Source organism: Prenolepis imparis, unplaced genomic scaffold (genome assembly GCF_030444845.1).
Source record: "Prenolepis imparis isolate NDT839.2.m4 unplaced genomic scaffold, iyPreImpa1.0 SCAF_1, whole genome shotgun sequence".
In the NCBI taxonomy this organism is placed as follows: Eukaryota; Metazoa; Arthropoda; class Insecta; order Hymenoptera; family Formicidae; genus Prenolepis; species Prenolepis imparis.
The window spans coordinates 24,236,397-24,250,408 of NW_028141159.1; the positions used below are offsets into that span (position 1 = coordinate 24,236,397).

The 14,012-nt window shown below is 35.6% G+C and overlaps 2 protein-coding genes across 2 annotated transcripts; both read right to left on the minus strand.

Moving 5' to 3' along the window:
- Positions 1-10,559: 10,559 nt before the first annotated feature.
- On the minus strand, positions 10,560-11,534 carry LOC145948965 (uncharacterized). Its single transcript, XM_083058605.1, has one exon. It carries the CDS (start codon positions 11,532-11,534, stop codon positions 10,560-10,562), a length of 975 nt encoding a protein of 324 aa, XP_082914731.1.
- Positions 11,535-12,400: 866 nt separating this feature from the next.
- On the minus strand, positions 12,401-13,867 carry LOC145949097 (uncharacterized). Its single transcript, XM_083058820.1, has one exon. It carries the CDS (start codon positions 13,865-13,867, stop codon positions 12,401-12,403), a length of 1,467 nt encoding a protein of 488 aa, XP_082914946.1.
- Positions 13,868-14,012: the final 145 nt, after the last annotated feature.

The window sequence follows — 14,012 nt, forward strand, 5'->3', positions numbered from 1 at the left end:
CGCCGCTTTACGCGAATTCCAATTCTAAGCTGCGCTAGACTGACAATTCTCTTTCAATCATTATTTTCTCCTAAAACCAAATAAACGAAATCCACTGTTACGCATTGCATGTAGCTAATAGTTTCCCATTGTCAGTCAATATTTATCAAATTAGAATCCAACTACCTTTCCATAATTTATTCAAGGTATCAATATCAGAAACTAGCAATATTAACGTGTAGAAACAGTACTCTTGATATTGGACGTCGTCCAATCCACACTTTACCTCTAGCCGTTGGACGTACCTTTCGTAAGTCCATACGACTCTCTACCATTTCCTCAGCATCCCGTCGTTGTCGAGCACCCAGCGATAGTGCCTGGTGACAAAGCTCCCCTCAACACTCTGCGTTATTTCCATCGTCGACGATAGGCATCCTACGTATGCCCGAAGACATTCTCCTTAACGACCTTCCTTTTGAATTTGTATTTAAGATCAAATGAATAGACGTATCGAATATTGATATCTCACTTCCTCAAGCTCACCCTTCATGTTATCTCACGATAGTTCTTATCTAACTCATTATAAGCCCTTCATTCCGACCATATAACCCCTTGTAGATGAGCAACCCGAGAGACAGAAAAGCACGTCGGAAAAGGAGGAATCATCGAGCCGGCTTGAAAACTCGCGAAGCCCGCGTTATATCGACTTTACGCTGGCTTAAGCGTAAAGCACTTAAAAATAAGCCGCGTGTCGAATCGTGCGAAATAGTATCATTTTCTCCCGATACATTGCGTCGCTTCATCTTCTCAACCTAATACCTCAGGAAGCTTAACTACCGAACACAAAACAACGCCTGTAATAAACCTACCGTCAGGCTTAGATTCATACTCCCCTGAATTAATATTATTCTCTGAATGGTGTCAGAACATACGTTATCTAAAGGAAAATTACATTGCAGATAACCATCAAAAAGAATCTCAAACTAACGATTTAATCTCTCAACTAAAAGCTCAACTCCCTGAAAATTCTTTAGAAATAGATGAGTATGACAATTATCTAAATTATTGATATATGTACACTTAATTACATGTGCATTAAATATATTATTCTCATCATTGCCTCAACAATTAATTCAAATGCTACCTAGATCTACTGAATTAGACGTCCAAGGATTAACAAACGACGACGCAAATTCAATTATAAATATAATTATCGGGTTACTAACTGACGTTTTAGAAGGAACTATTGATATCGATCAGCTCATAGTCTGCTTAGATAATCTTCATATCCCTGGTGCTCAAATAACCGTCGAATTCACAGACGATTAAATAAATATCAAATTCATTTTATTAATATTAGCCCCTGAATTATTATTATCTAGATGAATAAACAACTTCAAGGCTTAATTTGCAATACGATTTACCAATTAATAGTCAATTTGATCTATGAATATTTGAATGGTAAAATACCTTCGATCAAGTTATAACTATTTTAAACGACATCGAAGATATCGCTAAGAGATTCAATACTCCCAACTAGTAACTAATACCCCCGCTCCTGTGACCTACAACAATCCTTAGATCCGTAACTTCGGTCCTAGCTCTCGGCGTCCCAGAGGTATAGCACCTCCGCAAAGTTAGCCCCCCCACTTTGACTTTTGTAATTTTCTTTTTTACCAATCGTTTGGTGGTCGTTTGGTAGTGTTTGGTACCGCATTAAAAACTTTTGGTGGTCTTTCGTTTTTTTAAAAAATCAATTTCAAATTTTTACCCTTCTCTTAGCCCCCCCACTTTGACTATTGTAATTTTTTTTTTACCAATCGTTTGGTGGTCGTTTGGTAGCGTTTGGTACCGCATTAAAAACTTTTGGTGGTCTTTCGTTTTTTTAGAAAATCATTTTCAAAATTTTTACCCTTCTCTTAGCCCCCCAACTTTGACTATTGTAATTTTTTTTTTTACCAATCGTTTGGTGGTCGTTTGGTAGTGTTTGGTACCGCATTAAAAACTTTTGGTGGTCTTTTGTTTTTTTAGAAAATCAATTTCAATTTTTTAAGGTACCATTTTATGCGCAGCGTACTGCCGCAGCAATTCGCTCCTATTGGTTGAAGTTCAATTGAATGAACAGCAAAGGCAGCAAAACAAGAGAATACGCAAGATGCAATTAGTTGATTCTAATTATTATTTCAGTTATTATTGTTGATATCAATAATAAATTTTAGGAATACAATAGATAATTATGAGAATAACAAGTAAAAACCGTAATCTTAACCTTAAAATAATAAAAAAAAAAATGAAATAAGGCTATAGCACACACTTTCCGTAACCGTAAACACAGGCCGGTATTCATAGTCCGTTCTCATTTCAAGACCGTCTTAAGTAATGTCTTAAGATGCAAATACGGCTCTGTGATTGGTTAATCACATCTTAAAATTGTACTTAAGACAGTCTTAAATATAAGAACCGACTATGAATACCGGTCCTAACCGTAACATAAGGATTTGACCAATCGCGTTGCTTGATTCATTTGACATTGGTTGCATGTCAAATGAATCAAGCAACGCGATTGGTCAAATCCTTATGTTACGGTTATGTTTACGGTTATGGAAAGTGTGTGCTATAGCCTTATTATTTCATTATTTTTTTATTATTTTAAGGTTAAGATTACGGTTTTTACTTGTTATTCTCATAATTATCTATTGTATTCCTAAAATTTATTATTGATATCAACAATAATAACTGAAATAATAATTAGAATCAACTAATTGCATCTTGCGTGTTCTCTTGTTTTGCTGCCTTTGCTGTTCATTCAATTGAACTTCAACCAATATAGGAGCGAATTGCTGCGGCAGTACGCTGCGCATAAAATGGTACCTTAAAAAATTGAAATTGATTTTCTAAAAAAACAAAAGATCACCAAAAGTTTTTAATGCGGTACCAAACACTACCAAACGACCACCAAACGATTGGTAAAAAAAAAAAATTACAATAGTCAAAGTGGGGGGGCTAAGAAAAGGGTAAAAATTTTGAAAATGATTTTCTAAAAAAACGAAAGACCACCAAAAGTTTTTAATGCGGTACCAAACGCTACCAAACGACCACCAAACGATTGGTAAAAAAAAAATTACAATAGTCAAAGTGGGGGGGCTAAGAGAAGGGTAAAAATTTGAAATTGATTTTTTAAAAAAACGAAAGACCACCAAAAGTTTTTAATGCGGTACCAAACACTACCAAACGATTGGTAAAAAAAAAAATTACAAAAGTCAAAGTGGGGGGGCTAACTTTGCGGAGGTAGGTATAGCCGGTGTAAGCAGGTTGCCTCACAAAAATAGAGAGCGCCCGTTTTCTCACTAGTCTAGGCATAGAGAGAGAAGGAAGATCACCCAGACGTGACAATGGAGTCGCAACGCGATTGGTTAAATCCTTAAATTTACGGTTACGGAAAAAATTTACGGCCTCTATAATCCAGCCTTTAGCTTTAACTCATCGTTACTAATATTTTAAAAAGTAACTCGTTATACCGCGTTACCATCATTTCAAACGTAACGAGTCGTTACAATTTCCGTTACTTTTTTTTTATAATGCGGATGTATGTTAGGTTGTTTCATATAAAATGTCCAATTTTGCAATGTAAACTTTTTAAAACTTTTTTGTCAATAAAAATTTTTATATATTTGTATATGTTTTAATATATATCATTTTTAAAATTCAAAATTTGCTTTTTTATATCTAATTTTATTCTTTGAGTTAATATTAGTTTCGAATGTATTTTTTTCAACAGTTTTTTTAGTATGAATAAACGTGATTTTCGCGTGCTTTTTTTGTATGAGTAGAAAAATAGCCATAATGTTGCAGTAGCCACTCGAAATATTAACGCTGCATTCGGCGAGAACTCTGTCAACGAACGCACCAGTATAAAAAATTTAAATGTGAAGAAAAGCCTCATCATAAATGACGATCGTGGACCTGAAACTATCGTTGATGGCATTAAAGGTTGAGGCAAGCGGATCAACGTCAAACTGTTAGAAATGCGTAGAACGGGATTCTTACTTTGATTAATATAAAGTTAAGTCTGAAAAATATTGTTTCTTTAAATTTTTTATTAAAAATATTTTTTAATAAAACATTTATTTTTTAATAAAAAGAAACATAATATTTTTCAAACTATTTACTTCCCAACCCTGATAAAATATATTTAAAAATATATATAAAATATATATATACATATAATAATATATTAAATATTTATAATAATATATCTAAATATACATTAATATATAATGTAGCTTTTGAAATATTTTTGCAGATAAATTATCTCGATTACAGTACGGACGCTACTTTGAAGGAATTACGCGAGAAACGCGATTACACATATGAAGATGAAATAGAGTAACACTCCAAAGAGTGTTTACCAAATTATAAAGAAAAGGTATAAGAAAAATATATTATCTCTAATTCTAGATTCGATTGCTATTACGGTAGCAGATTTATCGATTATACCTATTATAATTAATTTAATTATTTATAATGATTATGTTACGTCCAGACTCAAGGAAGGAAGAGTCGAAAGGAAGGACGTGACTAAATTTATCTTTTCGAACGACGGCAGACTATCCGTCTGTTCGACCCGAACGAACGTCTGAGCCCAAATAGGTCAACGACCGCAAGGGTCGCTCTTACTCTATTTAAAGGGCCGTTCGCTCGGTGGTCCCTTTTTGGCAAGAGAATTTAATCTCTTTTACGCAGGATGGGACCTTGTGCGATCCTGGTTTACGGGAATGAGTGGGAACGGGTTATTAATAAATGAAAATCATTTATTTTGAAATTTATAAATTTATTTCTAATATAAAGACGAAAGAATTTATATACATAATAATATAATTGACGGACTTAGTTGCTAATGAAGAGTGAATGTATGTGTATGTGTCGCGGGTGATACATTAGTACGGAGGTCTTCAATCGGGGCAGAAAGGGGTAAGAGTTATTGTTTAAATTTTAGGGTCCCGATTGGTGGTTACAATAATTTAAATGGTAATAGGTATATAAAATTAGTGTCCATGTGTGTGCGTGTAAGAGAGACTTCTAGGTTATATGAGTTCAGTAATTATGGCGGTGGAGGGGGGGTAGGTTCGTAGAAGAAGGTGTGCAGGGACGGCTAAAGGATATCTACGCCCGGGAACATACCAGGGGATGATGTTATTCCTATCAGTGGTCTCTAGAAATTCGCGTAAGGCCTCGTGGTCTACGGGGCCTGGACCAATCGTGAAAGCTCCCTCAGGGACTTCTGGGAGCTGGTTTATCAGCCAAGCTCTGAATTGCTCGTATAAGAGCTTGGCAGGCGATTCTGATTCCTCGGAATCGTCGTCGCTGATATCTACTACCTCAAACCCTTCCGGATGTTCCCTATTTACAGAGGACGTTGGGGATGAGGGAGGAGAATCTTCAAGGGTGATTGTTGAGGGAGCCGGAGACGGAGATCTAGGTGGGTCAGGGCGTTCGGGAGAAGCAGGGGGAAGAAAGGGAGAAGGGCTCCGCGGAGAATCGGCGTCCTCAGAGGAAACAGAGGAGTGAGGGGAAGGGGCCCGCTGAGGTATAGCGGGTTCGGGAGAAAGAGGAGAAGGAGTTCGCGGGGAATCGAAAAATTCTGCAGAAGCAGAGGTAGCGGGAGACGGCGTCAGCGGAGTTTCTATATGTTCGGGTGAGGAAATAGGAGAGACCGTAGGGTGATATGTATTAGTTGTCTCTGTGTGGATCGGTGTGTTAATTTTTCCTAGGGAGCCGAAGGTTTCGCCCGCAGCCAGACTCCGTGCCAACGCTTTCTTTAACCGCCTATTACGCCGGTTTCGCGCCAATTTAGCAGCGGTTCGCGAGGGTCGTCTCCTTGGATTTTCCACTACGAGAGCGAATAATAAAGTAACCGGGCAAGAAGAGTTTTTACTGAAAAATAACTCTGGGAGTTCTTGTAAGAGAAAAAAAAAGTATATATATATATTTATTTTTATATAATTTTGATATTTTAATTATTTAATAATTTAGTTAGTTATTGTATTACTTATTTGTTCATTCAAGAGAGAGAGAGAGAGAGAGAGAGAGAGAGAGTAAATCACGGATTGCTCCGCTATCGCGGGAAATCCGGAGTGATTTCAAAAGATAAAGGGATGATAGAAATCACGGATTGCTCCGCTATTGCGGGAAATCCAGAGTGATTTCGAGAGAAAGAGGAGATGGAAGAAATCACGGATTGCTCCGCTATCGCGGGAAATCCACAGTGATTTCGAGAGAGAGAGAGAAGATGGAAGAAATCACGGATTGCTCCGCTATCGCGGGAAATCCGGAGTGATTTCAAAAGGTAAGGGGATGATAGAAATCACGGATTGCTCCGCTATCGCGGGAAATCCAGAGTGATTTCGAGAGAGAGAGAAGATGGAAGAAATCACGGATTGCTCCGCTATCGCGGGAAATCCGGAGTGATTTCGAGGGGGAGAGAGAGATAAGGATGGGGGAAGAAAGGACAGTTTTTCGAAGTTAGAATTTAACAAGGATAATAAATTAATAAATTAAAAAGGAAAACAATTATAATTTAATTGAAGTCCCAGAATTATTTTAAGTATTATTAGTAAGGGTGGAGATGTAGCGTGCTTGATAACTTACTACTTATGGAGTGCGCAGGTAGGTGTTAATTATTCCAGGTGTGAATCTGGCTACGGACTCCTCCGTGAGGATGGTGTTCCACTCGCAGTTGTTCACTCGCGAAAATCGTCGTACTCGATGAGCACTGGGCACACGATGATTTCACAAATGTCACTGCGAATGCTCACGAGTTCGAGATTCACTCGAAAGATGGTGATACAACTTTTCGCGAATGATCCGCGTGCGTAGGTTTGAGAAAAGATTGATATTCTCTGAGAGATGTCACGGGTATATATACCTTCTTGCTCCTCCTTCCCGTTAGTTTGTTAATATTTCCTGACGCATAGGGAATTTTTCAATAACGCCCTTTCAGTCCCGGGGGCGTCTCTTGATTTTAAAAGTTTACCGGGATTGGTCAGAGCTTTTGTTTAAGGCCCTAGGTTTTGACCAATGGAGAATTTGTTGAGGTTTATATTTTTATTATCCTCTCGAGATTATCTCGGTGATCTGTCAGGCGGCATTTGTTTGGATTCGGTTATCGTTGTTAGTCTGGTAAAATTTTATTCGTTTTCAAGTGGAAGTTTTCTTCTAAATTTTTATTGATTTTCAAGTGGAGATTTCCTTTTAAAAAGTTTTTATTGCTTTTTAAGTAAAATTTTCCTTTAAAAGAAAGATTTTTATTGCTTTTCAAGCGCGAGTTGTCAACTAGTCAAAGCGAGAATTTCAGACACCGCGAGTTACATCTGGTATGTATCTTTCCTTTTTTTTTTATTTTTATTTTTACGATTAACCGTCTCCGGTCAGCTGCTTCGCCTGCCAGATCATAGTCTTATTCCCACGCCTGTGATTTTTCAATCATCGCCTTGCATTCTTTGAAAGAAAAGAATCGTGGAGTCCACAGGACGTAACAATTACATTAACTAATAAAATTCAAACTTTAGACTTTGAAAAAATAGCCACTGTTCAAAATTAATGTAAAAATATATAAATTTTTATATTTCGTCATTTCTCACACAATCATATAAGTTTGCTTAATACCAGATCAAAGGATTTGAAGTATCTTCTCTTTGAGAATCTTGTATTAATGTTACATGAGCTTCCATAAAAATATATCTCTTATATCTTATAGTATATATACATATATATATGTATATATTTTTCGTAATGTATCTGAAATATTAAATATATATATGTTGCTTTGTACAACAAACATGATAATCTGTAAATATAATTAACTATATGTAAAATATCACTTGCAATATATTACGTATAAATAAAGAAAAAATTTGCAGTTTTAATTTTTGCACATTTATTCTTCTTTTCATTGTTAATGTTTACATATATTCACACAAAGATTTATTTATAACATTTATTTTTCTTTCCACACATTGTTAGTGTCTATATATTCACACAAAGATTTATTCATATAAATACTGTTTTAAGTACCAGCTTTCAGTTCTAAAGTAACAAAGATTTTAATTTATATAATTATTCATTCAAATTTAAATATACAGTTGTTTTTTGACACATCCAATCGTTAAGTATAGCACTTTGTAACAAAATATCATGACAGAAACAATTATCTTGTATTTTAACGAGAAATAAAGTATATAATGTCTATTATTTTTAATCAATTTGTTCAATTATAAAATAAATCATTATCAAATCATAAAAAGAAATTTTTGAAAAGTGCCACAGATATTGCAGTAGTACTGTAACATAGAATTAATTTTAATAATATAGAATTTCTTTTAATTCATTAATAATAAGTTTAAATATCACTGTGAAAAGCTTGTCAAACAATGACGACACTAATGAAAAGTATTGTTATAATCGTAAAGTTGCAATTTTTTAAAAGAATTAGCGCATTAGTTTTTACCTTCATGAAAATTTTTCTTCTGTAATTAGTTACAATAGAAAAGAAGAAAATATTAAATATGTGTGTGAAATTACGTAAATGCAAGTCATATTTATTTGATATTATAGAAAAAAAGAGCATTAAGAATTATTATAATTATAATAGAAAATGCATTCTCATTACTTTTCTTATTAATGCCATCAGGTTATGCACATATATCTTACAAATATTTTACAAATTCTTCTTTCTGTCACAAAAAATATTTGTCAATAATTTTGAGGCTTATTGTTAGTACAAATTATTTCAAAATTACAGATGTTTAAGTCATTTTAAAATTATAGATAATCATTAATATACAAGCATTTTTTCTCCATCTAGGAGTAGGTATACATACATACATATACATATATATATATATATATATATATATATATATATATACATATACGATATTTCTACAACATTTATATAATCAAAAGATTCAAAAGAAAACCTTTTACACATGTTAAAAATTTGCACCAAACACTACACTCGATGTGTTGCTTTTCTTCTGAGAACCCTCCTCTACGACTCCGAATTTTTTGTATTCACCCACCTCCTTTTCGAAGAAATTTGTTTTGCTTTCCAGGGAGATAAAGTTCATAAACGAGAATGGATTCTCCGAGTGATAAACCTAACATTTCACATTATAATAATATAAATTAGATAAATACAAACAAAAGTAGAATTAAAATTTTATAATGATTATGAAATAAAATTAAAAAAAAAGAATTAATACAATCTAAAATTTTATAATGATTATGAAATAAAATAAAAAAAAAAGAATTAATACAATCTAAAATTTTATCATAACATCAATTGTGCAATCATTGTGCAAAATATAAAGAAATAAACAAATTAAAATAGTAAAAAGGTTTTTGTATACTACTTATTCAAATCCTAACGCGAAGAACAATCTGTCTGCGACGAATTCGATGTAGTTGCACATGAGTGTACAATTCATTCCTATCAATTGAACTGGTAACGCTTGTGTCAAGAATTCCTTTTCAATTTCTATAGCATCCATGATAATTGATTTTACGCGTTCAAATGATGACTTCTGTACAATGTGTTTAAACATTAAATCTGTCTCACAGATAGAGTTTTCCTCCTGTCACATCCCAGGTTCCATAGAAAGAATTTCGAACTCGTTATAAATATTTTGCTCGATAACGGGTATCCAGTGCAGTATATCTTTGACACAATTAACGAAAGATTGAAATTTCTGTTCGCGAAATTTAAGGAGAAAAATAATTCTTCTCTAAGTAATAATGACACAAGCAAAAAAGAACAGCTTCCAACCACTTTCTTTAACATTCCGTATGTCCCTGGCATTTCCGAGCAATTTAGTCGTGCAATTCGAGACTTGGATACAAAAATATCATATACCGGTATCAATAAGCTCAACAAGTTTATTAAAGTGCATAAAGATAGCTTGCCGAAAGACCTTTACACGAACGTTGTATACAAGATCTCCTGCAATAATTGTGACGCTTCTTATGTCGGTCAAACGCGCCGTTTCCTAAAAACGAGAACAAGCGAACACCGCAACCACATCAATAGAAACACAACGCAGCGCTCGGTCATAACAGACCATAGACTTCTAAATGAGTTTGATTGGAACAGCGTGGAGATCCTGGATGAGGAGCCGATTCTAGGGAAAAGACTCGTGTTCGAAATGATTCACATTAAATTACAAAAAAATAGCATCAATTTACAAAATGACACGGAGCGTTTAGACCATATATTGTGTAATTTCAATTTTTAAATTTTTAGGGTGCTGATTTTTAACTATACATTTCACTCGAAATACTTGGAAATATATTTATTGCTCTGTCTGTACAGGAATTTCGCTTTCTCACGCTGTCAATCACTTCTTCTTCTTCTTCCGAATTCGCTCGCAATTATACCGAAATCCCTACTCGTGAGTTGTCCCCACTCGTCGTTTAATGTGCGCAAATATAATATAAAATTGATTCTCGCGCAGGCTGAGGCCTACCTCGCGTCTCATATACAATACTCAACATCCCGCCCACTAATTAATGTCAATTAATTATTACATTGCATCATTCATTGGATCAGTAATCGGTAATTTACACAATTTTGTGATTGCTCGTTTGCACGTTCCATTGGCGACTTTTAACGTTACGACGCGAACCTTATTGTCCGCACCTGCGTGAATTTCAATTACCTTTCCTAATTTCCATTTTAATGGTGGTAAATTATTTTCTTGAATTAAAACAATGTCGTCGATTTTTAAGTTAGTTGTTTCACGCTTCCATTTAGTTTTCCCTTGCAATGAAGTCAAATATTCCTTGCTCCAACGACGCCAAAAGTCTTGCGTAATTTTTTGTACTAACTGCCAACGGTCAAGCCGATTCATTGGTATATCCGTTATATCTACATCGGCGATTATTATTAATGATTCTCCAATAATGAAATGACCCGGTGTTAACGGCAAGAGGTCTGTGGGAGTTGACGGCATTTGAGAGATTGGCCTTGAATTCAAACAGGCTTCGATTTGTACTAATATTGTCGTTAGTTCTTCAAACGTTAATAGATTTTGACCAATGACTCGTTTTAAATGGTGCTTACAAGATTTTACACCCGCTTCCCACAAACCCCCCATGTGAGGCGACGATGGCGGTATAAATTTCCATTCAATGTTATTTGGAGCAAGGAATTCATCGTGAATATCTCTCGAATTCTTCTCGACAGCTAATCGTATTTCGTAAAGTTCGTTTCGCGCTCCTACAAAGTTAGTCGCATTATCGCAAAAAATCCGCTGTGGACATCCGCGACGTCCTACAAAGCGTCTAAGCGCCGCTAGAAATGCACTTGAAGTCAGATCGCTCACGGCCTCGAGATGTATTGCCTTCGTTACGAAACAGACGAACAATGATATGTAAGACTTAGTTGTTTTTCTACCGCGACCTCGATTTAATAACGTTATGATAGGTCCGGCGAAATCGATTCCTGTTACAAAAAATGGACGTTTAGGGATGACTCGATCTGATGGTAACTGTCCCATTATCTGTGATAATGTCTTCGGGTTGTTGCGAAAACAAGTCCTACATTCATGCACCGTCTTTCTCGCAATATTTCTTCCCTTGAGCGGCCAATATTTCTCGCGAATTGTATATAACAGCATTTGCGGACCCGCATGTAATGTTCGACGATGCTCCCGCTCGAATAACAATCGCGTAAACCTACTCTCGGATGGCAGAAGGACAGGATGCTTGGTGTCGAATGTCGCAATTGAACGTTGAATTCTGCCGCCCACCCTGAAGAGTCCGTCAATATCAATAAATGGACTGAGCGGCAATATTTTACTTGTAGATCTTATTTGTTTAGTCGCCTTAATAACTCGTTTGCAAAATAAATTCTCTGAGTTTCTAGAATCAATAGTTGATTTGCCTTATGAATCTCGTCTATTGAGATATTATCGTATCTACGTTGATTTTGATTTATTCTACAATTAAATATAAATCGTAAAACTCTTGATAGAATGCGTTCGATCTTAATTAACGAAGAGTAGCTATTCAAGATATGTAGAACAACATGTTTTGACTCATTAACATTTAATAGTGCATTCACTTCCGATTTATATTCGGTTTTAACAATATTGATCTCGCGTTGAGATAAATTTATCGATTGTGATTCATTGTGCAAATAATCATCGAATCTCGACAACCAAGCAGGACCCTCCCACCAGAGTTTATAATTTTGTAATTTTTCGAGACTCGTACCTCGCGATATCAAATCGGCCGGATTATCTTCGCTTCTGACATGACGCCAGTGTAATTGCGGGAGCGTCGATTTAATTTCCGCTGTTCTATTCGCTACGAACGTCTTTTGCCGCGATGGATCGCCGCTTATCCACGCTAGCGCTATCGTTTAATCACTCCACGCGAATAATTTATCAATTTTAATCCTTAGAGCTCTCAAAACATTCTTGACGAGTCGTGTCAAAACAACGGCGCCGCAAAGCTCAAGTCTAGGTAAAGTAGTCGTTTTGTTTTTTGTCGGCGCAACTCGTGATTTGGAGCAAAGCAAGGCGCAGCTAACTCTGTTATCGCTTTCAGCCGTTTGTAAGTATACGCACGCTCCATAAGCCCTCATTGACGCGTCACAAAAGGCGTGCAGAAAAAATCGATCAACATTATTTGCTGAGACAACCCTACGCGGAATTTCGATTGAATTTATATCCTTTAAATCGTTTACATAATCGTTCCATGCTTGTTGAAGATCGCTTGTTAACGGATCGTCCCAGTCTAAATTTGCCGACCAAGTCTCTTGCATAATTATTTTTGCTCTAATTAAAATAGGACTAATTAAACCCAATGGATCGAACAATTTGGAAATGTTTGATAGTACTTCCCGATTTGTTTCGCGTAAATTTCTTGTTATTTTTATAGAAAATTTAAAAATATCTTGCTCGGGCTGCCAATTTAAACCGAGCGTTTTTGCATTAATTATATCGTTCGCTTCGCTAGCTACATTCAGTGATTCGCTCGCTCGCTCGTCCGCTTGCAAATTATTTAGAACTATTTTACAATTTGAACGCCATTTGTGAGGTTCAAATCCACCGCTGTTTAATAATTGTTTCAATTGATTAATCAATTCAATCGCTTCAGTCTCACAACCACTTCCGGTAATAATATCATCCACGTATAAATCATTTAATAAAATTTTAGAAGCTTCTTCGAATTCTTTACTTGCTTGACTCGCCAAATGCCTAACGCATCGTATCGCTAAAAATGGAGCACAGGCTAATCCGTACGTAACAGTATTAAGTCTGAACTCCTGTATAGGCTCATCTATTGAAAATCGCCACAATATTCTTTGATAGTCCCGATCGTCGTTATGTATTAAAATTTGTCTGTACATCTTTTTTAAATCGGCGGTAATTGCAATTGCGTGTAATCGGAACCGTAAGATTATATCTATTATATTGTCCTGTAATTTCGCGCCGACCATTAGCGTCTCATTTAACGAGATGCCCGATGCTGTCTTTGCCGAACCGTCAAATACTACGCGCAATTTTGTGGTAATGCTAGATTCGCGCAACACGCCGTGATGCGGCAAATAGATCGGACTTATCGCATTCGAATTTTCTGTTACCTTAGACATGTGATTCAATTGGAGGTATTCTCGCATAAATTCAGAATATCGCTCGTGAAATAATTTATTATTTTGAAATTTGCGCTCCAAATATTTGAACCGTTTCATTGCTATGTCTCTCGAGTTACCGAGTTCCCCCTTGCTTTCTCGAAAAGGTAATCTGACAATAAACCTTCCTGATGTGTTTCGACTCACGGTGTTTATAAATTGATTCTCCGCTTTGCGTTCTTCGGTTGACATCATAATATTTTGATCGATCGGATATTCTTCCAATTCCCAAAATCTTAATAATGTGTCGTTAATAGAGTCTTGTCGAATTGATAAACAAGTATAACCGTTAAATGACAAACCGTTATTAATATGATCGGAAATTAAATATTCCGGT

Bases quoted from the DNA above. Each gene is read 5' to 3' on its own strand.
- LOC145949097 (XM_083058820.1), bottom strand. From the start codon at position 13,867: ATGTCAACCGAAGAACGCAAAGCGGAGAATCAATTTATAAACACCGTG.
- LOC145948965 (XM_083058605.1), bottom strand. From the start codon at position 11,534: ATGGGACAGTTACCATCAGATCGAGTCATCCCTAAACGTCCATTTTTT.